Source organism: Coregonus lavaretus (assembly GCF_964263955.1).
Source record: "Coregonus lavaretus genome assembly, chromosome: 5".
NCBI classification, from domain to species: Eukaryota; Metazoa; Chordata; class Actinopteri; order Salmoniformes; family Salmonidae; genus Coregonus; species Coregonus lavaretus.
The window spans coordinates 6,073,349-6,098,288 of NC_139992.1; the positions used below are offsets into that span (position 1 = coordinate 6,073,349).

Below are 24,940 nucleotides of genomic sequence, written 5' to 3' on the forward strand. Positions count from 1 at the left end.
CCCCTCCCTCCCTCCCTCCCTCCCTCCTATCCTCTCCCTCCTTTCCTCTCCTCTCCTCTCCTCTCCTATCCTCTCCCTCCTTTCCTCTCCTCTCCTCTCCCCTCCCTCTCCCCTCCTCTCCTCTATCCTCCTCCCCCTCCTCTCCTCTCCTCTCCTCTCCTCTCCTCTCCTCTCCTCTCCTCTCCTCTCCTTTCCTCTCTGTCCTCTCCCTCCCCTCCCTCCCTCCTCTCCTCTCCTCTCCTCTCCTCTCCTCTCCTCTCCTCTCCTCTCCTCTCCTCTCCTCTCCTCTCCTCTCCTCTCCTCTCTGTCCTCTCCTCTCCGTCCTCTCCCTCCCCTCCCTCCTCTCCTATCCTCTCCCTCCTTTCCTCTCCTCTCCTCTCCCCTCCCTCTCCCCTCCTCTCCTCTATCCTCCTCCCCCTCCTCTCCTCTCCTCTCCTCTCCTCTCCTCTCTGTCCTCTCCCTCCCCTCCCTCCCTCCCTCCTCTCCTCTCCTCTCCTCTCTTCTCCTCTCCTCTCCTCTCCTCTCCTCTCCTCTCCGTCCTCTCCCTCCCCTCCCTCCTCTCCTATCCTCTCCCTCCTTTCCTCTCACTCCACTCCCCTCCCTCTCCCCTCCTCTCCTCTATCCTCCTCCCCCTCCTCTCCTCTCCTCTCCTATCCTCTCTCCTCTCCTCTCCTCTCCTCTCCTCTCCTCTCCTCTCCTCTCCTCTCCTCTCCTCTCCCTCCCTCCCCTCCCTCCCTCCCTCCCTCCCTCCTATCCTATCCTCTCCCTCCTTTCCCCTCCCTCTCCCCTCCTCTCCTCTATCCTCCTCCCCCTCCTCTCCTCTCCTATCCTCTCCTCTACCACCCCTTCCTCCCCTCCCTCCTCTACCTCCTCTCCCTGTACTCACCTCTTTATGGGGGAAACATGCTGATATCATTCTTTCATCTGGTCAGGACAGGAATTGATGTGAATGGTTTTAAATACAATTCAAACTCAGCGCGATCGTGAGTTTATTGAAACACAAACAAACGCCAAGATATCCATGAAAACAAACTCATAAATTGTTAATGGCAATTGTGATAGTAAATATTGGAGAATGCAATTTCAGCTCCAGATAATGCTATTTCGGATAAATCAGATTACTTGAGACCATGTTGTTCATATGCAAAGACTGAGGGCACTGTCACGTGCCAATCGAAAGGGTGCAAATGAAAAGTTGAGGAGTAATTTAGTAGTTGTGTGTTGTTGATGTAGTCCTCCATTGAGAGCCTTGTCTCTCCGTAGCTCCTCAGACTCCCTCCATCCACCCTGTCAGTTACACTGGCACCTGCAATGAGTGATGCATCCAGTGCCACAGCTCAGTGCAGGCTGAATCCCCACTTCACATCAACTCTAGAAGAGGGAAACACCAACATGTGAACGTAGCCCAGGTTTGACGACACCATAGCATTTATATGGTGAGTGCATTTGCATAAGTATTTAACCAGGTCTTGAGAGTGAATGACTCATTTCTTGTGTGACTTTGTAAGTCTGCCACAAATTAGGCCACTGCACACTCTGCCTACATGAATTACTTTCCTAAGCTAAGGGATAACCAAGTCGTCTGTAGAGCATGTCTCATTATTGTAGCATGATTATAAACATGTTATGACAATGTAAGGACAATGAGACATGCGGGCCACTAAAGATGGTCTGGAGCACCCCTATAATGACAGTGCTGATCAGTGCTTTTCACACGCATGATTCCTGTTTGTTCTATTTTTTTCCTTCCAAACAGATTGCGCTACTAATAAAAAAACATCACTTCTTCTCTTCAGAAATGGGCCTCAGTGTGTTCCTGCAAATGTAGCAACTCTTGCCAACCCCCCCCCCCCCCCCCCCAACTGTCTATTTCACTGGGGTTGCAGCATACAGTCTTATGGACAGCCCATCAAACACACCGAGCAGAGCTGCATCCGAGGTAGCCAGCCAGCCAGCCAGCCAGCCAGACAGACAGAAAGCCAGCCAGCAAGCCAGACACTATCTCCACTGTAATAAGCGCAGGGGAAACTGGTCTCAGATCTACTGATGGACAGGGCCTGAATGTAGTTCAGTAGTATAGTAAAGTGAGTTGAAATAACAGCATGGCCTTCATACTAAAATAGGGCATCAATAGAAGAAGCCTCCTACTATACAAAATAAGACACAGACATGCCGTAAAGACTATGCTAAATAGGCTATATCATTTATATTGTTGAAGAACCCGGTTGCATTGCCTTTAGAGAGATGGATAGGCCAGTGTTGGATGATACAGCACCACTTGAAGAGATTACCCACTGGACACACACTGGTTGAAACAACGCTGTTTCCACATCATTTCAATGAAAATGATGTTGAACCAACGTGGAATGGACGTTCAATTGACGTCTGTGCCCAATGGGTTTGCAGTAGTAGGCTATGCCATGCTTTATTAGGCAAGAGTAGGCAGTAGGCCTGTGTGTTGAGTATCATCACAGGCCACATCCTCAAAATGAGTGTCATTTTAATGTCTACTCTGCACAAAGTTGCTTCTTCATAGATATTGTTGTACCATTTGAGAGATCAATTATGTTTTCTGTCAATGGACTATGTATGTGAGAGGTGACAGATGAGATGTAGGCTATCAGTGGGAAAATACAAGCAGGCATTATTATCCATTTACATCTATGCATGTTTACAATGAGAAATAGGCCTACCTTAGGCCTTCCATAATACATGGATGTGATCCAAAACCACCCACCTTTTCACTCTGATGATCTGGTCCCTCATGGGTTTGATATCTTGGAAGCTCTGCTGGTTGACAAGACTGTAGACCAGTATGAAGCCTTGGCCATTTTTTATGTAAAGGTCCCGCATGGATGCGAACTGTTCGGTACCTGCAGTGTCAAGAATCTCCAGAACAGAGGGTGAGGAATCCACCTCGATTTCTTTGCGGTAAAAATCCTCTATGGTCGGGTCGTATTTCTCAATAAACGTCCCGGTGACAAACTGAACAGTGAGGGCGGATTTCCCGACCCCCCCGCTGCCGAGGACCACCACTTTGTACTCGCGCATTGCACCCTTGTTAGTTGATGATTTCAAGAGATTGTCGAAAGCTACCACTCTCCGCGCGACATAGAATAGAATATCCCCGCGCAAATAGAATTTATTCGTGTTTCATTTTGAACTCATTTTGAACGGATATCAAAAATATTGCCTTACTTACCACCGCTCAGCAATGGGAAATACAAAAGCAGAGCACAAAGCCTCGATGACTGAAGATGGACTTCATTGTAGAAATTCCCCCAGGCATACCAGACACGGATGACTATTTGCATCCATACGATTGCAATTTTTAAAATGTGCATTAAAAGGTATCAAAACGCTGGACAATGTGAAACGTGTGGTTTTTCATCTGCTTAGCTTACCATTCTATACAACATAAAAACAAAAACAAAAAACCTGCTCCTGCGAAGACATTGGAGAAAAAACAGGACGGTCTCTGATGATGGATTCTGCAAGAAGACTGGCGCGTATTAACTCAACAAATGTTGATAAATAAACACTATTTTAAAAGTTAATAATACAAGCGTTGTTCCTTTCTTTCTTTCCACCATCTCTTCCCGGTAGTTATGCGCTCACCAATACAATCCTGACCGCCATACTCTCGGGTGGAGACCCACCGCCGCCGCGTAACCAACCAGTCCCCTCTCGGTTTCCGTACCAACGATACGAGGAGACGGGTCTTCCCAACTAGACAGCCGTGCGAAGAGGCCAATGGCTATCTCTATTTGCTGTAAACCTCACTCATGACTATCTGAATGCCACACGGAAACGGCCAGTAAAATACAAGGGTTGGATTTCCGTTCATGTGTTCAATTTCCCATCATTCGGTAACCCAAGTGACATCCTCGGGGCGCTCATCCAATCACAGGAGGAGCTTGAGGATGCGTATCCAAGAGAAGGAAAGTGCGCCTGGATGCTGTTGCGATGGTAACGCTACCAGCCGTGTACATGCATCAAAAGAGTAGCGGTCTTTCAAACAAACAGCAGTACAATGTGAAAGTGGAGGCTAGCAAAATACATTCTTGAACTATCTCTGTATAGAGATAGTTCAACTTGGCAGATATTGCAAAGACATTGACTCATCCAAATGCATCCATATCATTATGTCTAGTTATGTATAGTCCTATACATAACTAGACAGAATGATATGGATGCATTTGGATGAGTCAATGTCGTTGCAATATCTGGCAAGTTGTGTTATCAGATGTAGATGTTCATAGACAGACTATTCGATACAAATGGCAACAATGTAGCATATTCATCGAATAATACCCAATATTTTTGTTTATATATTTTTTGCCATAGGAAATGGGATAAGACTAAAACTAACATGTAAATTGCATTCCTGAGATGGAGCTTTTCATTATTTGGGCCTTTGAAATAATGTCCTCTGCTTACATAAAGACCCCAAATAAATTGGCGTATTATTTCCTATGTGAATCACCAAAACAAAGGCATCAGAAACTTGGCTTAAACTTAAACTTTTATTTGTTTTTTTAACATTAGATTTGACACAATTTTGCATTTACCAAAACGACTGTATATAACATAAAAGAGCACAAATAAAACATTTAAAATTGCCACATGAATAGATTCAAAATGAGTAACTGTTTGTCCTTTTCCCCTCTGTTCTAGAGTACGGCATTACAGATGGAACCGTATGTGAACCAGCACAGCAGTTTAAACACAGCCCTGCGGTAACTGTAGCTCAGCCATTTAGAATGGCACCCGTCACATTTCTCATCGTCAAGCTTTTCTCAGTGAAGTACTTGACTGCACTCTTTACAATCTACCATTTTGACCTCAAAATGAAAATGTCTGTAGTGAGAATTTAAACAGCATATTTCACTAATTGCAATAGACTAATTACAATCCTTATATTTCATGAGTCCTAACACATAACAACTTAAGAACAATACATCAAAGGCAAGGCAAAGATCACTAATACGCTAGTCTGCTCAGCTCAGTTTACCAACTGTTCACAAAGTGCTAAGGAATCATGTTACCATTGGGTCAGTAAAAGTGAACACATTCTGACTGTCCAACACTTTTGATTGGGTGGTCTAAAATCTCAACTGACTTTCAGGTGCAGAGTTATCTAGCTATAATAACATTCAAAACATTTAGCAAAAATCAAGTTGAAATTAACATTGAAATAAACATACATTTTCATAGAGACATTTTTTCTTGTGAAAGACGCCTTCGTTGAACAATTGACATAATTTAGGAGAATCACTGCCACATTAGCCATACCCACAACTATATGTTTAACATAGTTTTCTGCAGTGTAAAAATTATTATATTCTGGGAACAAAGTGCTTTTTGAGTTTTCCCTTGTCTGTATGAGTCCAGGGATGCTTTTTATCTGGTGGAATAGAAAGATCAGAGCATTTATTAATGAGCATTTAAATGCCATGGGTAGGCTGTCAAATGCTAAATGAATATAGTACTGTGATACAAAGGCAATATGATACTGAAAATATTGTTGTATATCATTTTTGCCATAAAATAGGAAATGCTCAGATTCCGGCAATACAATATAGTGTGTTACAGTGCTCTAGAAAATACAACAATGACATCATTTCCAAAAATACAGAGCTTCCATCACTGCAACTTTAGGAGACAAATTAATATAGTTATGAAATGATAGTGTACTACAATGAAAAGTACATTTTTTGGTAGACTGTGACCTATACAATAAACTGTTTTTATACATAATAAAAGCAATTCTACAACCTTGCTTGTAATGCAGTATGGTGTCCTGTATAGTTGACAAGGCAGTGACCAGGATGAGATGTGGAAGCTTGCCATTGGTAGCGCCAACATTCCATCCCTGACCACAGACGGCTTTTCATAGGCTAACGTGACAGGACACGTCCTTTGAGGAACCACCAGCAGAGCAAAGCTCAGCTTAATAAATTACATTCATTTTTAGAATAGAATACAACATTGTTCAATAACTAATGTTAAACAAATAAAACTAAGTATATTCCATTTATTTCCATCAATAATTACATAAAAATGAACTTTTCTGAAAATAAAAATAAGAAAAGGACAAAGATGGTAAGGATGTGCGTCAAGGAGTCTCACTGTGGATTGTCTGAGTTGATCAAACATCATGAAAATATATCATGATACTGATGAGGTTTTCGACACATACAGATTTCACTCACACACTAAATGTGAAGAGGAGAATGAAAGACTGTGTTTAGACTGTGCACCCGCGTGAAGTTTTTAACTGTTATTTTCAAGAGCAAATAAAACATACAAGTTTGAGCAAAAGGTACAATAATGTTACGTGTAGATAAATGTAAATAGTTCAATGGTTTTAGATTCGTTTTTGTCTTTTATACCCTACTGTAAATAACTGGCTTCATGAGTCTTTTATACCCTACTGTAAATAACTGGCTTCATGAGTCTTTTACACCCTACTGTAAATAACTGGCTTCATGAGTCTTTTATACCCTACTGTAAATAACTGGCTTCATGAGTCTTTTTATACCCTACTGTAAATAACAGGTTTCATGAGTCTTTTATACCCCACTGTAAATAACTGGCTTCATGAGTCTTTTATACCCTACTGTAAATAACTGGCTTCATGAGTCTTTTATACCCCACTGTAAATAACTGGCTTCATGAGTCTTTTACACCCTACTGTAAATAACTGGCTTCATGAGTCTTTTATACCCTACTGTAAATAACTGGCTTCATGAGTCTTTTATACCCTACTGTAAATAACTGGCTTCATGAGTCTTTTTATACCCTACTGTAAATAACAGGTTTCATGAGTCTTTTATACCCTACTGTAAATAACTGGCTTCATGAGTCTTTTATACCCTACTGTAAATAACTGGCTTCATGAGTCTTTTATACCCCACTGTAAATAACTGGCTTCATGAGTCTTTTACACCCTACTGTAAATAACTGGCTTCATGAGTCTTTTATACCCTACTGTAAATAACTGGCTTCATGAGTCTTTTATACCCTACTGTAAATAACAGGTATAGACTTTGCACTGGTGCATTGGTGGATAAATCTGGTGTTTGTAAGTGCTAGTTTTACAGACCAGTTTGTAAATACAATTCAGCTTTGACAATAATATATGTAGGGTTATATGAGTTTCATTACATTTGTAATGTGACCACGACCTACCACTAAAACATTTGTGATCCATTCTACTGGAAAGGTGTTAGACTATGATATCGATGCATTAAATGTGAGGATATGATCAAGACAGCTGTGTAAAGAGAAGAATGAGTTAGCAACATAGAATTACGATACATATCCGCTTTTCTAATCTCATCTCCAATCAACTTTAAACTCATTAAGAATTAAGATAAACCATGTTACATAATGAACCCTCACTGAACATCATGCCAAAGCAGTCATGTTCAGATCTGTCAGATATTGGAACTTAAAAGTCAAAGGTCAATGAAAAGTTAAAGCACTTAAACTATCCCACTGTACAAAGAGTACCAATGCACTGAATTCACATCACATAAATGGTTGTTCATTGTCTTCCAGAAGTGATTATTGTGAGACTGTGGAGTGTTTTGAAAAATTGTGAGGGTTTTCTATTTAATGTGGAATATTTTTCACATAAAGCCTTTTCAAGACGCTTGTTATATACATTACTTTAGGCACTTCTACAGTTAAAATAAGTCAGGATTAACAAGTGACCTCCCGTAATGTGTAAGTCAGCCTTTTTAACAAAGATCACCACATGTACTGTACCTTTCTTTTGATTTATTATCATTCACATCCCCCTTTAATGTCTGTGGCCTTGGGAGTATAACCACCCAACCCCTTTAATGTCTGTAACAGCTCACCACTCTTACTCAGCCTTTCAGTTCCTCTAAGGTGGCTTATTTTCAGCCCACCAATCACTCTGCTAGGTCATTGGCACATCTGGTATTTCTTCGATGGATGCCAAGGCAACCAAGGGCCCCATAGACATAACACAAGCTGCGCAGCGCAGACAGAACCTTGGAACCAGTGGTCGCTAGATACATTATCAATTCTGGAATTAGTGGCTGATTATTACATCATTGCCATTTGGCCACCATAAGGAAGAAGACTTAAATTTTCTGCTATTATCATGTCTTAGTCAATGTGTTGTTCCTTCATCATAGAGGGGGCCAAGGCACACCGGGAGGGGGAGCAGTGATCCTGTACTCAGAGAACAACCACTAGATAAACAACGACAGACTATCCATCCTCCGGCACATTCATCCTTTACAAGAACAACACGAGCACTCCTTCTAGCCTGATGCACAAGCCAAGCGTACATTTTTATATGGGGTAAAAACAAGATAATTTTCCAATGGTCTGTGTTTTAAATAAAAGCAATCAAGCACTTAGATGCACAATAATTTCTGCTAAAAAATGAGTTTGATTTGGGTAAGTGTTGTGTAGTTTTAACAAAACATTAAAAAAAGGTCATAAAAGTAATTGTTGAATACCTTTACAATTAAATCTTCACAATCCCCAATCATGTGTGTATACATTATAATAAATCAGTCATTTACATATCAGCAATGGTAGTAGTCCTAGCAACACTGGTATATCATATGTATATTTTACCATAGCTCAATGTTATACATTGCCTCAGTAATCTTCTTCTCAGCATGCAGGTTGCTCTAGTTCTCGTGTGGAGCAAATGTAGTATTTACAGAAGGGCTGTTTAGGACCTCTAAGGGCAGCGTCTTGACACTCTGTTCCTTCCTTGTTTGTTACTTGAGGATGATCTGTTTTAGGAGCAGAAATTGAGACATCGTGTTACTCAATGGTGGCATTCACAATCAACATGACCGATTGCCCTTAGGTCCAAGTAACAGTGCCACCAGTGCATTTCTGGATGGCAAAAACAGTACTGATGCAGTTCTGTACAAGATTCATGGCAGCAAATGTTGAAAGAAAAATGGTTCTTATCTGCAGAAGTAGAGCAGTAGCAAAACTGTGACCAGTACAATCAAATACTGCTGAAGAAACAAAGCAAACCATGAGAAGAATATATATTTAAATCCTGCATGTAAAACAAACATCATTCTGTTGAGCTGAGACATCTTTCAGTAAAACAAACATCATTCTGTTGAGTTGAGACATCTTTCAGTAAAACAAACATCATTCTGTTGAGTTGAGACATCTTTCAGATAAGATTCAGAGCTGAGGCAGTAGTCTACATACCCAGGTTATTGTAATAACATTGAAAATAAAAAGAACAAATCAACAACAAAAGCTCAAACTAAAATGTTGCAAATCTCAACAACAAAAACTAATTGAAATCAGAGAAAGTACAAATAAAACATGTATAGCCTTGCTAGAGACACACACATTCACTATGTTAGTATACCAAACACTAGGAACACCTTCCTAATGTTTACATTTTAGTCATTTAGCAGACGCTCTTATCCAGAGCGACTTACAGTTAGTGAATACATATATATATATATATTTTTTTATACTGGCCCCCCGTGGAAATCGAACCCACAACCCTGGCGTTGCAAACACCATACTCTATCAACTGAGCTACATCCCTGCCGGCCATTCCCTCCCCTACCCTGGACGACGCTGGGCCAATTGTGCGCTGCCCATGAGTCTCCCGGTCGCGGCCGGCTGCGACAGAGCCTGGATTCGAACCAGGATCTCTAGTGGCACAGTTAGCACTGCGATGCAGTGCCTTAGACCACTGCGCCACTCAGGAGTTGCACACATACACTATCCTTGTCTCAATTTTCTCAAGGGTTTAAAATCCTTCTTTAACCTGTCTCCTCCCTTTCATCTACACTACCGGTCATAAAAGTTTTAGAACACCTACTCATTCAAGGGTTTTTCTTAATTTTTACTATTTCCTACATTGTAGAATAATAGTGAAGACATCAAAACTATGAAATAACACATATGGAATCATGTAGTAAATGGTTTGGGATGAGTCGGACCACAGAGTGAAGGAAAAGCAGCCAACAAGTGCTCAGCATATGTGGGAACTCCTTCAAGACTGTTGGAAAAGCATTCCTCATGAAGCTGGTTGAGAGAATGCCAAGCGTGTGCAAAGCTGTCATCAAGGCAAAGGGTGGCTATTTGAAGAATCTCAAATATAAAATATATTTTGATTTGTTTAACACTTTTTGGTTACTACATGATTCCATGTGTTATTTCATAGTTTTGATGTCTTCACTATTATTCTACAATGTAGAAAATAGTAAAAATAAAGAAAAACCCTTGAATGAGTAGGTGTTCTAAAATGTTTGACCGGTAGTGTACACTGATTGAAGTGGATTAAACAAGTGACATCAATAAGGGGTCATAGCTTTCACCTGGATTCACGTGGTCAGTCTATGTCATGGAAAGAGCAAGCGTTCCTTATGTTTTACTCAGTGTATATTCCATGTTAACAACCTAGGTGAAATAAAAGACCAAAACATCCAGCAGAATAAGCTGCAGCAGAAAGCTGTTGGTAGTGTTCTCCCAAACCACAGCCCCCTCCTCTACTCTCCCGCTGGACAAAGAATTAAGCACATCACCTGACCTGACCTCCAAGTGGAAGTGTCTAAAATAGGCAACACAGGGCTGTCATGGGAAAACGTGACAGCCCTGTCACAAACACGTGTTCACACACACCTGGGCTGGGCGGTATACCGTATTTAAGCATTAAGGCCAGAGGGGGTGTGGTATATGGCCAATATACCACGGCTAAGGGCTGTTCTTATGCACGACGCAACGCGGAGTGCCTGGATACAGCCCTTAGCCGTGGTATATTGGCCATATACCACAAACCCCCGAGGTGCCTTATTGCTATTATAAACTGGTTAACAAAGTAATTAGAGCTGTAAAAATACATGTTTTGTCATACCAGTGGTATACGCTCTGATATACCACGGCTGTCAGCCAATCAGCACTCAGGGATCGAACTACCCAGGTTATAATCGATTATATAGCGGTATTGATGCACGGACCAGTTTGGGTTTATACTTTACTTTCTATATCGGTATTTGAATGTTTTGTTTGTTAAATGTGATCCGCCGTGTGTAACGTCCATTTTTATACTTTACTTCGCTACTTGAGTCCTTTCTCCGCTCTCTCTCCATGCTGCTTTCCACACAGACCTTTCCCACCCGTCACTCAATGAGCACATTTGTTGTTCCTCGACCACGAGACACTTGCGTTCAGTTTGCAATGGCCAATGCAGCACAAGCACCAATGTAGATGCCAACCAGGGGTGTAGTGGTACCTGGAGAAGTGGGTATACTCTAATTTTGCCACGATTTTTCCAAACGGCCTGAAGGAAATACCGTGATATGATATTTTGGACATAATGCCCAGCCCTAACACACACACACACACACACACACACACACACACACACACACACACACACACACACACACACACACACACACACACACACACACACACACACACACACACACACACACACACACACACACACACACACACACACACACACACAGAGAGACTTAACTCCTTCTTGTGATAAAAACAGCAAATTCTGAGCTTCATTGATCTTACATTTATTAAATTGGTCTCTTTAGTCTGAGGGGCTAATTTAGGCTGCTTCAACCAATAGGCTTATCCATAGCTTATTTTTTCTCTCTCACTTGACAGAATTATAGTAAAACCTGAATTAAATAAAATCACTTGTCACTAAATAAAAAACGATTAAGGAAATGTTGCAACACAACAACTACTATTTGCAGATGAGAGATCTCTAAATAAGTGCTTTCTGTCATTACTATATTTAATAAAGCATGTACAATAATTATAGTCAAGCTTGCTAATAAGCAAGGCAACAGGCAGGAGAGCAATATGCCTTGATGAGAACCGTCTCCTGATGTCATGACCAACACTTATTTAGAGCTCAGGGATTCATGAAAGAAAGCTTTAAAAAAGAGCAAACCTGATTGGCTGGTGCTGTTGCTGCGTAGGGGACACTTGTGGCAGGAGTAGTTGCTGCAGAGACAGTAGCAGGCGTAGTGCTGTACATCATGGGTACTTTTTCAGGAAGGGAACCATGGAAGCAATGAACAGGTGGCTGGAGCATTATGGTAACCATAGCAACATTTCATCTATTCTATTCTTTTTTTCTTTTCTTTTTTTTGCACGGTGAAACACAGTACAATATTAGCAGCAAGCCATCATTAGGTTAGACCAGCAGATGGCATCCAATCACAGTGCAAAGGGTCATCCAATCACAGTGCAAAGGGATAGGGTCATGCAATCACAGTGCAAAGGGTTAGGGTCATGCAATCACAGTGCAAAGGGTTAGGGTCATGCAATCACAGTGCAAAGGGTTAGGGTCATCCAATCACAGTGCAAAGGGTTAGGGTCATGCAATCACAGTGCAAAGGGTTAGGGTCATCCAATCACAGTGCAAAGGGTTAGGGTCATCCAATCACAGTGCAAAGGGTTAGGGTCATCCAATCACAGTGCAAAGGGTTAGGGTCCTCCAATCACAGTGCAAAGGGTTAGGGTCATCCAATCACAGTGCAAAGCAAGAAAGCATGGGAAAAAGAATGAAGGAAAGCTGTTTGAAGTTACAGTTCAGGAAATGTGTCAGATATTTGTCTGATTCCCAGAGAAGATTGTCATTTCACACTAAACGCTTCCAATTACAACACAGAAAAAGTATGTTTTGCATAGCATATATCATCATTAGGATGGTATCTTCACTGCTGTGTTAGAAATAAGGTCCCTTTTTTATAAAAATAGAGGAAAAGCAATTGGATATGGAAAGACCAAGAAATGTTCAATAAAATCTCTGGGAAACTGATCAAATGTCCTAATCCACAGAGCAGCAACAAACTATAAATATCAACAAGCACTAACTGATGTCACATGTTTTGAATATTTGTATTATTTACAACGGTATGGCTATCACTGCAGAGAAGAACAGACACAAATCAAGTAAACTAAATAATCATGAGAAAAAAAGTAGGCCAATGAGTGATGGTGAAGAGCATAACATAATAGCTGGTGCTTTGTCACGAACATGGCTGACCAAAACAATGCTGAAACGTATTATAAAATACACTTTCTCACAGGTGATTTAAAATGTGCTGGTCCCCAACGTATATAAAACACCCTTACCCTCTGACCCAGACAATATTTATCCAAGGGCACATTGGAATAACAAGACAGTATTTTAAATCAACAGCGAGAACATTCCACCCATATTCTCCATTCATTAGAGGTGATATCAGAAAAGATAAGCAAGGGACCTACCAATGCTGGTAGCAGGAGACATGCAAAACACTGACCCTGTGTGATTGTGCAGTTGGGAGTGAGTAGAGGATAATGAGGAAGAAACACAGGTTAGCTAGAGTTTTCAGCATGCTTTTACACATCCAAAACCAAATACAAGCAAGACATTAACCCCTCAATGGAAACCAAGGGTTCTTTAGCTTGGTGAGCATACACAGATACAAGCCCACGACAAACGATGCGTGTTAGGGAGTATAGTGTGTGGGATTAAGTGTAGGGTGTAGATGAGACTTGCAGAATAAAATAGCTCCTGTCCACTGACATGGGAATCAGTGCTAAGGCAGCCAGGCAGTACAGTGGTTAACTTAGCAGTGAGATAAAGCATCTAACCAGAGTGCATAGTGGCTGTTACTGTTGATTATGGCTGTCAAGAGGAAGGCCATGTTGAGAGAAAGAGCTAAACTCATGATATAATGGTGTATTAACACAGGGTTCAACTTAGTACTTACTCTATCACAGCAATGTAGGCCATTGGCCTGAATTTGATACATTTGATTAAAGCTGGTCTCCTTCAACCAACCTGGATGATGTAATCTGGACACACTGATATATCTAACTGCCAGGGCATTGAGCTATTATGTACGTGACAGTGGCATTGAAAGTGCATCATTTGCTAAAATTAACAGCTCAAATTACAAGGTGTTGCATTACTTCATCAAAGCTAGCTACATCGGACCACGAGGAATGTAGAAAAACAAGGAAAGACACCTGACTGACACGTTAAACAGATATAACAACCAAACATTAACAGGGAGGGCATGAGGAGTGAATTATAAAGGACAAGTCATCATTATTCATAGAGGCACAGTGGAGCTGTGGAGGCATGGATTATACTCAGACAGCTGGGCTGTGGAGCCATGGATTATACTCAGACAGCCTGGCTGTGGAGGCATGGATTATACTCAGACAGCCTGGCTGTGGAGCCATGGATTAAACTGAGACAGCTGGGCTGTGGAGCCATGGATTATACTCAGACAGCCTGGCTGTGGAGCCATGGATTATACTCAGACAGCTGGGCTGTGGAGCCATGGATTATACTCAGACAGCCTGGCTGTGGAGCCATGGATTATACTCAGACAGCCTGGCGGTGGAGCCATGGATTATACTCAGACAGCTGGGCTGTGGAGGCATGGATTATACTCAGACAGCCTGGCTGTGGAGCCATGGATTATACTCAGACAGCCTGGCTGTGGAGCCATGGATTATACTCAGACAGCCTGGCTGTGGAGCCATGGATTATACTCAGACAGCTGGGCTGTGGAGCCATGGATTATACTCAGACAGCCTGGCTGTGGAGCCATGGATTATACTCAGACAGCCTGGCGGTGGAGCCATGGATTATACTCAGACAGCTGGGCTGTGGAGGCATGGATTATACTCAGACAGCCTGGCTGTGGAGCCATGGATTATACTCAGACAGCCTGGCTGTGGAGCCATAGATTATGGATTATACTCAGACAGCCTGGCTGTGGAGCCATGGATTATACTCAGACAGCCTGCCTGTGAAGCCATAGATTATGGATTATACTCAGAAAACTGGGCTGTGGAGCCATGGATTATACCTGTGGGATAGAACGCAGCTGTCTGCTGGAGCTGTGCGTTGGCCAGAGCCTGCTGGTAGTGGAACATACTGGGGTTGAAGAAGGAGCTGGCCCCGTGGTTCTTCTCCAGTGCTTGTCTTTTTGGTAGGGGCTGCAGGCAGCCATAGGGGAACGCCTGCCGAGGACAAAGGACATGTTAACACAACACAGATAAAACACTTAACAGTAGCTCTCAAAAATCCACTGGCTATGTGTTTTATACTGTATGTAAATAATATTACTGGCTATGAGCTTTATACTGTATGTAAATAATATTACAATCATTACCAAATAGTAAACTGTATGCAACTATTACATGACAAAATAAAGGTATTTATGATCAAATTAGTGAATGGCTAAAACTTCATACTGTTCATATAACACCTATTAAATGACTGAAGGATAACTGACGGTGAATTATTCTGTACACATACTAGAGGAGTCTTAAGAAGTTGTAAAAACAAAAATGCCAAATTAAATTCTGTGAGTTGCTACAGTACAATTAATAGCTACGTGCAAAGCAAAAGGTGAAAGGTCAAAGTACCAGGTCTACAGTTGCCTCGAGGGGTCGCTTCATTGCTTTGGCAGTCGACTGAGTCTTTTAATAGCAGACAGCGAGCACATGATGGCAGTGGGCCAATGGGATTCAAGCGTATTAACATACAGGTAACAGCAAGCAGAGGTGCATCATGGGGACAGCATTGCATTGTGGATAGGTGAGAAGGAGAAAACAAAACAAAATAATCGGAATGCAGTTTACCACCACATACAAAACAATAGGCATGCACAATAAACAAATGTAACTGATTCAAGGAAACATACGACTGACTCCTGAATTAGTATGTAAGCATTTACTATACTCGTTAATAGCTTAATCTAACAGAATTTAGAATTACAACAATACTGTGCAACGACATTAGGACTGAGGTTGTTTGCTATGTAGGAAACAGAACAGTAGTTGATCAAAATATGTTAATAATTATCAAATCATTATCAAATTGAATATACAGTTGGTGCTACTAAATAAATGTTGTAATAATGCATTAATTGACAAACAATTGCTTTACGAGGACTGTACATGATACACATAAATTTGAAAGAGAGACAAAATGTAGAAGGCCAACTGGCATTAGCTAGGCTACTGTGAATGGTCACGCTTGCACATTCTATCTCTACTGAGAGCTAGGCCTTATTCATGTCATCTTGGCTGTTTTAAGGTCACAGCAAATAGGGAGCATAGAGAATGATATACCCACTGAATTGATGATCATTTATGTATAGAATGTGGAGCTCTGTTTATTGTGAGATTAGGTATCGAATTGGCCCTTTTGTTACATTTGTTAAACACATTGGTCATTCATAGTTTCAGTCAAAAAACGTAGGTTTCACTACACTTCAAAATTCCTCAGCATTACAGAAGTATCACTACATGACCAAAAGTATGTGGACACCTGCTCATCAAACATCTCATTCCAAAATCATGGGCATTAATACGGAGTTGCTCCCTCCTTTGCTGCTATAACAGCCTCCACTCTTATGGGAAGGCTTTCCACTAGATGTTGAAACATTGCTGTGGGGACTTGCTTCCATTCAGCCACAAGAGCATTAGTGAGGTCGGACACTGATGTTGGGCGATTAGGCCTGGCTTGTAGTCGGCGTTCCAATTCATCCAAAAGGTGTTCGATGGGGTTCAGGTCATGGCTCTGTGCAGGCAAATCAAGTTCTTACACACCGATCTCGACAAACCATTTCTGTATGGACCTCGCTTTGTGCACGGAGGAATTGTCATTATGAAACAGGAAAGGGCCTTCCCCAAACTGTTGCCACATAGTTGGAAGGACAAATAGTCTAGAATGTCATTGTATGCTGTAGCGTTAAGATTTCCCTTCACTGGAACTAAGGGGCCTAGCCCGAACCATGAAAAACAGCCCCAGACCATTATTCCTCCTCCACCAAACTTTATATTTGGCACTATGCATTGGGGCAGGTAGCGTTCTCCTGGCATCCGCCAAACCCAGATTTGTCCGTCGGACTGCCAGATGGTGAAGCGTGATTCATCACTCCAGAGAATGCATTTCCACTGTTTAAGAGTCCAATGGCGGCGAGCTTTAAACCACTCCAGCCGACGCTTGGCATTGCGCATGGTGATCTTAGGCTTGTGTGTGGCTGCTCGGCTATGGAAACCCATTTCATGAAGCTCCCGATGAACAGTTCTTGTGCTGACGTTGCTTCCAGAGGCAGTTTGGAACTTGGCAGTGAGTGCTGCAACTGAGGACAGACGATTTTTCACTCGGCGGTCCTGTTCTGTTGGCTTGTGTGGCCTACCACTCAGCAGCTGAGCCGTTGTTGCTCCTAGACGTTTCCACTTCACAATAACAGCACTTACAGTTGACCGGGGCACCTCTAGCAGGTTAGACGTTTTGACGAACTGACTTGTTGGAAAGGTGGCATCTTATGACGGTGCCACGTTGAAAGTCACTGAGCTTTTCAGTTAGGCCATTCTACTGCCAATGTTTGTCTATGGAGATTGCATGGCTCGGTGCTCGATTTTATACACCTGTCAGCAGCGGGTGTGACTGAAGTGGTGCAGTGGTCTAAGACACTGCATCTCAGTGCTTGAGGCGTCACTACAGACCCCCTGGTTCGATTCCAGGCTGTATCACAACCGGCCGTGATTGGGAGTCCCATAGGTCGGCGCACAATTGGCCCAGCGTCGTCCGGGTTTGGCCGGTGTAGGCCGTCATTGTAAATAAGATTTTGTTCTTAACTGACTTGCCTAGTTAAATAAAGGTACAAATTGAAAATTGAAAATTGAAGAAAAAAAATAGCAGAATCCACTAATTTGAAGGTGTGTCCACATACTTTTGTAAATATAGTATATCAAGGTACTAAAGCATTTACAAACTCTAGTAATACTAGTGCTGTAATACAACAGTATTTAAGTAATTCTGAGACCATGCAAAAAATGAAAACTTAAGACCACAAAACTGATGATAAAATATATGGAGGAACAGAAAATAGCAGAGCTAGGATGGAGGATACAGAACATTCTATGTAAGGCCATGCATGTTGTTGTTTTTAACAGCCAAAATAGAAGTCTGAATGTGCCATTATGTGAATTGTGTTCATTTGATGAGAGTAATGTTAACTATTGGATCAGCTGTTCGAAGGCTGCTGCTGGTGAATTTGACTATGGACGTTTAGCAGATATGGCTTTATTCTTAGGAACTTGTTGGACGTTTAAGATAAAGGCAAAACCAACAGCAGACAATAGATCACAATGAAACAAGACAGTCACTGTAGAAACAGGGTTCACTTTGCAGCAGCAATTCAAACATAGATTTTCAAAAAGCATGGAAAGCAAAGGGAGACAGACAAAGCTAATCTTTAGTTAAACAGCTAGGTCAAGGTTAGTTAACCAGCTAGGTAAAGTTTAGTTAACCAGCTAGGTAAAGGTTAGTTAACCAGCTAGGTAAAGGTTAGTTAACCAGCTAGGTAAAAGTTTGTTAACCAGCTAGGTAAAGGTTAGTTAACCAGCTAGGTAAAGTTTAGTTAATCAGCTAGGTAAAGGTTAGTTAACCAGCTAGGTAAAGGTTAGTTGACCAGCTAGGTAAAAGTTTGTTAACCAGCTAGGTAAAGGTTAGTTAACCAGCTAGGTAAAGGTTAGTTAACCAGCTAGGTAAAATTTAGTTAACCAGCTAGGTAAAGGTTAGTTAACCAGCTAGGTAAAGGTTAGTTAACCAGCTAGGTAAAGGCTAGTTAACCAGCTAGGTAAATGTTAGTTAACCAGCTAGGTAAAGGTTAGTTAACCAGCTAGGTAAATGTTAGTTAACCAGCTAGGTAAATGTTAGTTAACCAGCTAGGTAAAGGTTAGTTAACCAGCTAGGTAAAGGTTAGTTAAACAGCTATGTAAAGGACAACTTTAGTTAAACAGCTAGGTAAAGGTTATCTTTAGTGAAACAGCTAGGTAAAGGTTAGCTAACCAGCTAGGTAAAGGTTAGCTAACCAACAGGTAAAAAGTTAGCATCACATAAGGAGATTCACAAATTAATGGTTATGCTATGTGACAGTTTAAAGGCAATTGAGGACTACTACATACTGGGCAATTGACATTTTGAGTCTTAAGAGCGTATATATGACATATATTTAATGTAGCTACATTGTATATACAAATAGGGTGGCAGGTAGCCTAGCGGTTAGAGCGTTGGGCCAGTAACCGAAATGTCGCTAGTTTGAATCTGCCGATGTGCCCTTGAGCAAGACACTTAACCATAATTGCTCCAGGGTTGCCGTTGATAATGGCTGACCTTGGCTGTGACCCACTCTCATGGGGAGTTGGGGTAAGCAAAAAAACACATTTTCAATTCAAACATACGTATACACACTTGTGTGAAATAGGACAAATATAAGCACCCACCCAATTATTATTATTATAATAAATAAAGCAGTGCTCCACATTCTATGATGTTAGCTAATCAACCAACAAAGGGTAATTTAACAGGATTAAGATAGTAGGCCCACTACTGTGAATGTAGAATGCGTTGCATTTTTAAAATGAATAGGACAAGTTGCCCTTAATCAGAAGGGACGGTACAGTATTACAGTAGCTATACTAGCCAATGGTGTGTGTGTTCTATGCTGCTGCCCATGGGTCTGGAGGGAAGCATCTTACCATGGCTGCAGCTGCTGCCTGAGCTGCCACGGCCGTATGGTTGACCTGGTGTTGAGAGGATTTGATTTTGGCCTGTAAGTGAGCAGGGGGGTGGAAGTACTTGCACTTCTCCCTGGAGCAGCGCGACTTGATGTAGTCCATGCAGACGGTGACAGTGTTGTCGCTGGTGTCGATCATGGGGCTGTCGCTGGGGTGGGCAAAGCGGCAGTCCGTCTCGCCTCGCGCACAGGTCCCCCGCTGGAACTCACGACACACCTACAATAGGAAAACCACACAGGAAGAGATAGCTGACGTAGTAGCACCCTGGCAATGTACCCTGTTTTCAACAGGCATTCCGTAATAAATGTGCTCTGAGTGTACAAAACATTATGAACACCTGCTCTTTCCATGACATAGACTGACCAGGTGAATCCAGGTGAAAGCTATGATCCCTTATTGATGTCACTTGTTAAATCCACTTCAATCAGTTTAGATGAAGGGGAGGAGACAGGTAAATAAGGATTTTTAAGCCTTGAGACTATTGAGACATGGATTGTGTATGTGTGCCATTCACAGGGTGAATGGGTTAGACAAAGTATTTAAGTGCCTTTGAAAGGGGTATGGTAGTTGGTGCCAGGGGAATTGGTTTGAGTGTGTCAAGAACTGCAGCGGTGCTGGGTTTTTCACACTCAACAGTTTCCCGTGTGTATCAAGAATGGTCCACAACCCACAGGACATCCGGCCAACTTGACACAACTGTGGGAAGAATTGGAGTCAATATAGGCCAGCATCCCTGTGGAACGCTTTCGACACCTTGTAGAGTCCAAGCCCCGACAAATTGAGGCTGTTCTGAGGGCAAAAGGGGGTGCAACCTAAGGTGTTCTTAATGTTTTGTATACTCAGTGTATTAATACAGCATATGATACAGCCTTGTTTGTGTTTGTGTGAAGGTGATTTGATACCTCCAGTTTGTCGATGCGCAACAGCTTCTGTGAGGGGGAAGAGGAGGACGAGTTGGAGCTCTGGACTGTGACTGGGGGACTTCCAGGGACCATGACTGGGGTGCTGGGGAGCATCTCCGTGGGCATCAAGCTCATCCCATGGCTCATGGATGTCATGGGTGTAAGGTAAGGAGAGTAGCTGAGACCTGGGCTCGTACCAAGCCCCTGGGTGACATTGAACGTAGGCTGTAAATGAGAAGGGACAGCAGCCAGTACAGACACTACTAAACATCTGAAATGAAGGATCTGAGTTTTGGGATGGTGTATAATAAACTGTACTTACTACAGGCTGCATGCTCGTGCCTGGGATCATGAAGTGCATCTGCTGGGCAAGCATGGCTGCTGCTGTCTTCTGCTGGATGAGGTTGTTGCGGCCGTTAATCTCTAGCTGGGTTTTTAAATGAGAAGGTGGATGAAGGTACTTACAGTTTTCTCTTGAACATCGACCCTGGAATAAGAGTAAGAACACAAAAGAAAGCTAACTATTAGACAAGATAAATCCCTTAAATGTAGGCCTAAGCCTGAGATGAGTAGTCTATACCTACAGCTTTTAAGTGAAGCATCGTTACTGGAGAGGGTCACTAGAATTAATTGACAACCAAGGAAAGAGATAAGGACGTCCATAAAAATACAAAAATAAAACAGAAGACCATTCCCAGAACATGACCTTCATGAAAGATTCATGTTGAGGCTCAATCATGCCCTGAACATGCAGTAGACCAGTCCCCTAACAGACCCAGACCATTCAGCTCAGAGGACAGGACACTAACGCAATATCAGGACACGCAATCATAGTGACACAGAATCACACCTTCACACTTGAGATGCTTTTCTGTGGGGACAGATAGTGAGGTAGTTTTGATGATGCTTGTTGTTGCAGAAGCAGTATGATTGACAGAGGAGCACACTGCGCCCCAAGACAAATGCACACAGGAGATGAATGCCCGTAGAGCAATGGAACGGAAAACAGTTTGAAATGCTTTATTGTCAGAAGCGTTTCTCTCTATGATCAGGAGGTTATCCAAAGACACAATATGAGTCATGTATGAGAATAATAATGTATAGAGTTGATAGATCGGCCTAAACTGCCTTTAATTTAGCAGGAAATCAGTAGGCAGGGCTTTCTCCTACAGAGCTCAATTTTTATGGAATGGTCTGCCTATCCATGTGAGAGACGCAGACCGGGTCTCGACCGTTAAGTCTTTACTGAAGACTCATCTCTTCAGTAGGTCCTATGATTGAGTGTAGTCTGGCCCAGGGGTGCGAAGGTGAACGGCAAGGAACTGGAGTGACAAACCGCCCTTGCTGTCTCTGCCTGGCCGGCTCCCCTCTCTCCACTGGGATTCTCTGCCTCTGCCTCTATTAAGGGGGCTGAGTCACTGGCTTAATATTGCTCTTCCATGCCGTCCCTAGGAGGGGTGCGTCACGTCGTGCCTGGCGTTTTACTGCTATACTCAAATTGAGTGGGTTGAGTCACTGACGTGATTTTTATGCAGCGAGATACCTGCCAAAAGGTTGAATGTATGTATCGTTTGCATGGTATGAAAATCCGTACGTAAAATTCTAGGATCGTAAGAGAAGCCATGTGTGAAACGTAAACGTGAAATTTCATCTGTGAACATACAAAAACCATGTTACGATTACGGACTAACATTTTAGGCTGGAACAAATCTTGTGTTGCATTTCTGACGTACAATAATACCTTTCAGAGTTTTGGCAGTTTCATCTCACCAGATAAAAAAAAAAACCTAAACCAAAACGGCCTGTGAGGAGTGCTACCGAACAAGCATTATACAGTATAAATGAAACAGAAGTCAGGGAAACCGGAAAGAGGTATCCTGCACATTTCCAAGTTAAAAGTCCCCATTCTCTATTACTCCTCAGTTGAGTTTACTTCACATTTAGGTAGCTAATGTAATGGATTTGTTCGCCAGCGCAAGTCTAGATTGCACTAGCTGTATTATGCCTACAACAGAGAAGTTTCAGTCCGCTAGGTGTATCTCTACAGCATGGGCGTATCTATGGGTGACGTGGACATCCCCATGCATGCACCTTATCAAAATATGACTAATTCAATATTGCACCATCCCATTCTCTGGCCTCTGTCTGCAATCATAACCAGTAGTATCTACCTGAAATAATGAAACATAGAATAGTAATAGATATTTTGTGAATCTATGAATTATGTATGACCACTGGAGTCTTTGCCACTCAAAATATTTCTTTATAGAATATTTTGATATCTATTTTATCCCTCAAAATCTTTCCAAAGCATATTCTGTAGGAGGGGTTAATATGAATTTAAAATAATTTGACATGATTTATACGAATCGGGTCATGAATATATGGAGTTTGAAATGAACAACAGAGAGGTTAAATGTAGGCTAAGTCTGGCATAAGATTACTCCCACACTTTACAATAACTCTGTTGCAGTGGTCTTAGGTAGTCTCCGTATAGGCTACTCCCTCCATCGCGACATTGCTGCCCAGTTTTGTATTTGTATTTATTATGGATCCCCTTTAGCTGCTACTCTTCCTGGGGTCCAGCAAAATTAAAGGCAGTTCATATAATTTTAAAAACATTACAATACATTCACAGATTTCACAACACACTGTGTGCCCTCAGGGCCCTACTCCACTACCACATATTTACAGTACAAAATCCATGTGTACGTGTGTGTATAGTGCGTATGTTATCGTGTGTGTGTATGCATGTGTCTGCGCCTATGGTTGTGTTGCTTCATAGTCCCCGCTGTTCCATAAGGTGTTTTTTTTTTAAATATCTAATGCTACTTGCATGAGTTACTTGATGTGGAATAGAGTTCCATGTAGCCATGGCGCTATGTAGTACTGTGCGCCTCCCATAGTCTGTTCTGGTCTTGGGGGCTGTGAAGAGACCTCTGGTGGCATGTCTTGTGGTGTATGCATGGGTGACCGAGCTGTGCGCCAACAGCTCAAACAGACAGCTCGGTGCACTCAACATGTCAATACCTCTCACAAACACAAGTAGTGATGAAGTCAATCTCTCCTCCACTTTGAGCCAGGAGAGATCGACATGCATATTATTAATATTAGCTCTCTGTGTACATCCAAGGGCCAGCCGTGCTGCCCTGTTCTGAGCCAATTGCAATTTTCCTAAGTCCTTTTTTGTGGCACCTGACCACATGACTGAACAGTAGTCCAGGTGTGAAAAAACTAGGGCCTGTAGGACCTGCCTTGTTGATAGTGCTGTTAAGAAGGTAGAGCAGCGCTTTATTATGGACATACTTCTCCCCATCTTAGCTACTGTTGTATCAATATGTTTTGACCATGGTAGTTTACAATCCAGGGTTACTCCAAGCAGTTTAGTCACCTCAACGTGCTCAATTTCCACATTATTTATTACAAGATTTAGTTGAGGTTTAGGGTTTAGTGAATGATATTTAGGACTAACATATTTCTTGCCACCCACTCTGAAACTAACTGCAACTCTTTGTTAAGTGTTGCAGTAATTTCAGTCGCTGTAGTAGCTGACATGTATAGTGTTGAGTCATCCACATACATAGACACACTAGCTTTACTCAAAGCCAGTGGCATGTCATTACTAAAGATTGAAAAAAGTAAGGGGCCTAGACAGCTGCCCTGGGGAATTCCTGATTCTACCTGGATTATGTTTGAGAGGCTTCCATTAAAGAACACCCTCTGTGTTCTGTTAGACAATAACTCTGTATCCACATTATAGCAGGGGGGTGGAAAGCCATAACACATATGTTTTTCCATCAGCAGAATATGATCGATAATGTCAAAAGCCACACTGAAGTCTAACAAAACAGCCCCCACAATCTTTTTATCATCAATTTCTCTCAGCCAATCATCAGTCATTCACTCAGGACAGTATGAAAAAATATGTGGCAGGTTTGTAGGGTCCCCTGCAGCTCAGTTGGTAGAGCATGGCGCTTGCAACACCAGGGTTGTGGGTTCGTTTCCCACGGGGGGCCAGTATGAAAATGTATGCACTCAATAACTGTAAGTCGCTCTGGATAAGAGCGTCTGCTAAATGACTAAAATGTAAAATGATACAGCCAAGACAATCAATATTTCGTTTTGTCTCATTTATTGATATGGATGTAGCCTCTGTGTGATGGGGTTGCGCAACGCAAATGGCTATAACAAGCCTACAGTGGGGAAAAAAAGTATTTAGTCAGCCACCAATTGTGCAAGTTCTCCCACTTAAAAAGATGAGAGAGGCCTGTAATTTTCATCATAGGTACACGTCAACTATGACAGACAAAATGAGAAGAAAAAAACCCAGAAAATCACATTGTAGGATTTTTAATGAATTTATTTGCAAATTATGGTGGAAAATAAGTATTTGGTCAATAACAAAAGTTTCTCAATACTTTGTT

General features: G+C 42.0%; 2 protein-coding genes across 6 annotated transcripts in view; both read right to left on the reverse strand.

The window, feature by feature from the left end:
• LOC311129939 (ras-related protein Rap-2a) overlaps positions 1 to 3,712 on the reverse strand; it is a 16,856-nt gene extending 13,144 nt beyond the window's left edge. Inside the window, exon 1 of the mRNA XM_084162509.1 lies at positions 2,738 to 3,712. Coding sequence (XP_084018635.1) covers positions 2,738 to 3,051 — 314 coding nt within the window. The 5' untranslated portion in view covers positions 3,052 to 3,712. The remainder of the gene's footprint in view (positions 1 to 2,737) is intronic.
• An 800-nt stretch (positions 3,713 to 4,512) lies between these two features.
• Positions 4,513 to 24,940, reverse strand: part of LOC311129730 (muscleblind-like protein 2a) — a 65,336-nt gene continuing 44,908 nt past the window's right edge. Inside the window, exons 3-10 of one of the 5 annotated variants that reach the window (XM_084162141.1) lie at positions 20,839 to 21,003; positions 20,517 to 20,741; positions 19,576 to 19,830; positions 15,448 to 15,501; positions 14,886 to 15,039; positions 13,285 to 13,320; positions 11,960 to 12,054; positions 8,688 to 8,789 (exon numbers count right to left, since the gene is read on the reverse strand). In XM_084162141.1, coding sequence (XP_084018267.1) covers positions 8,775 to 8,789; positions 11,960 to 12,054; positions 13,285 to 13,320; positions 14,886 to 15,039; positions 15,448 to 15,501; positions 19,576 to 19,830; positions 20,517 to 20,741; positions 20,839 to 21,003 — 999 coding nt within the window. In that variant the 3' untranslated portion in view covers positions 8,688 to 8,774. Of the gene's footprint in view, positions 8,790 to 11,959; positions 12,055 to 13,284; positions 13,321 to 14,885; positions 15,040 to 15,447; positions 15,502 to 19,575; positions 19,831 to 20,516; positions 20,742 to 20,838; positions 21,004 to 24,940 lie in introns of all 5 variants that reach the window. The other 4 variants (XM_084162142.1, XM_084162143.1, XM_084162145.1 and 1 more) reach the window with 4 other exon arrangements.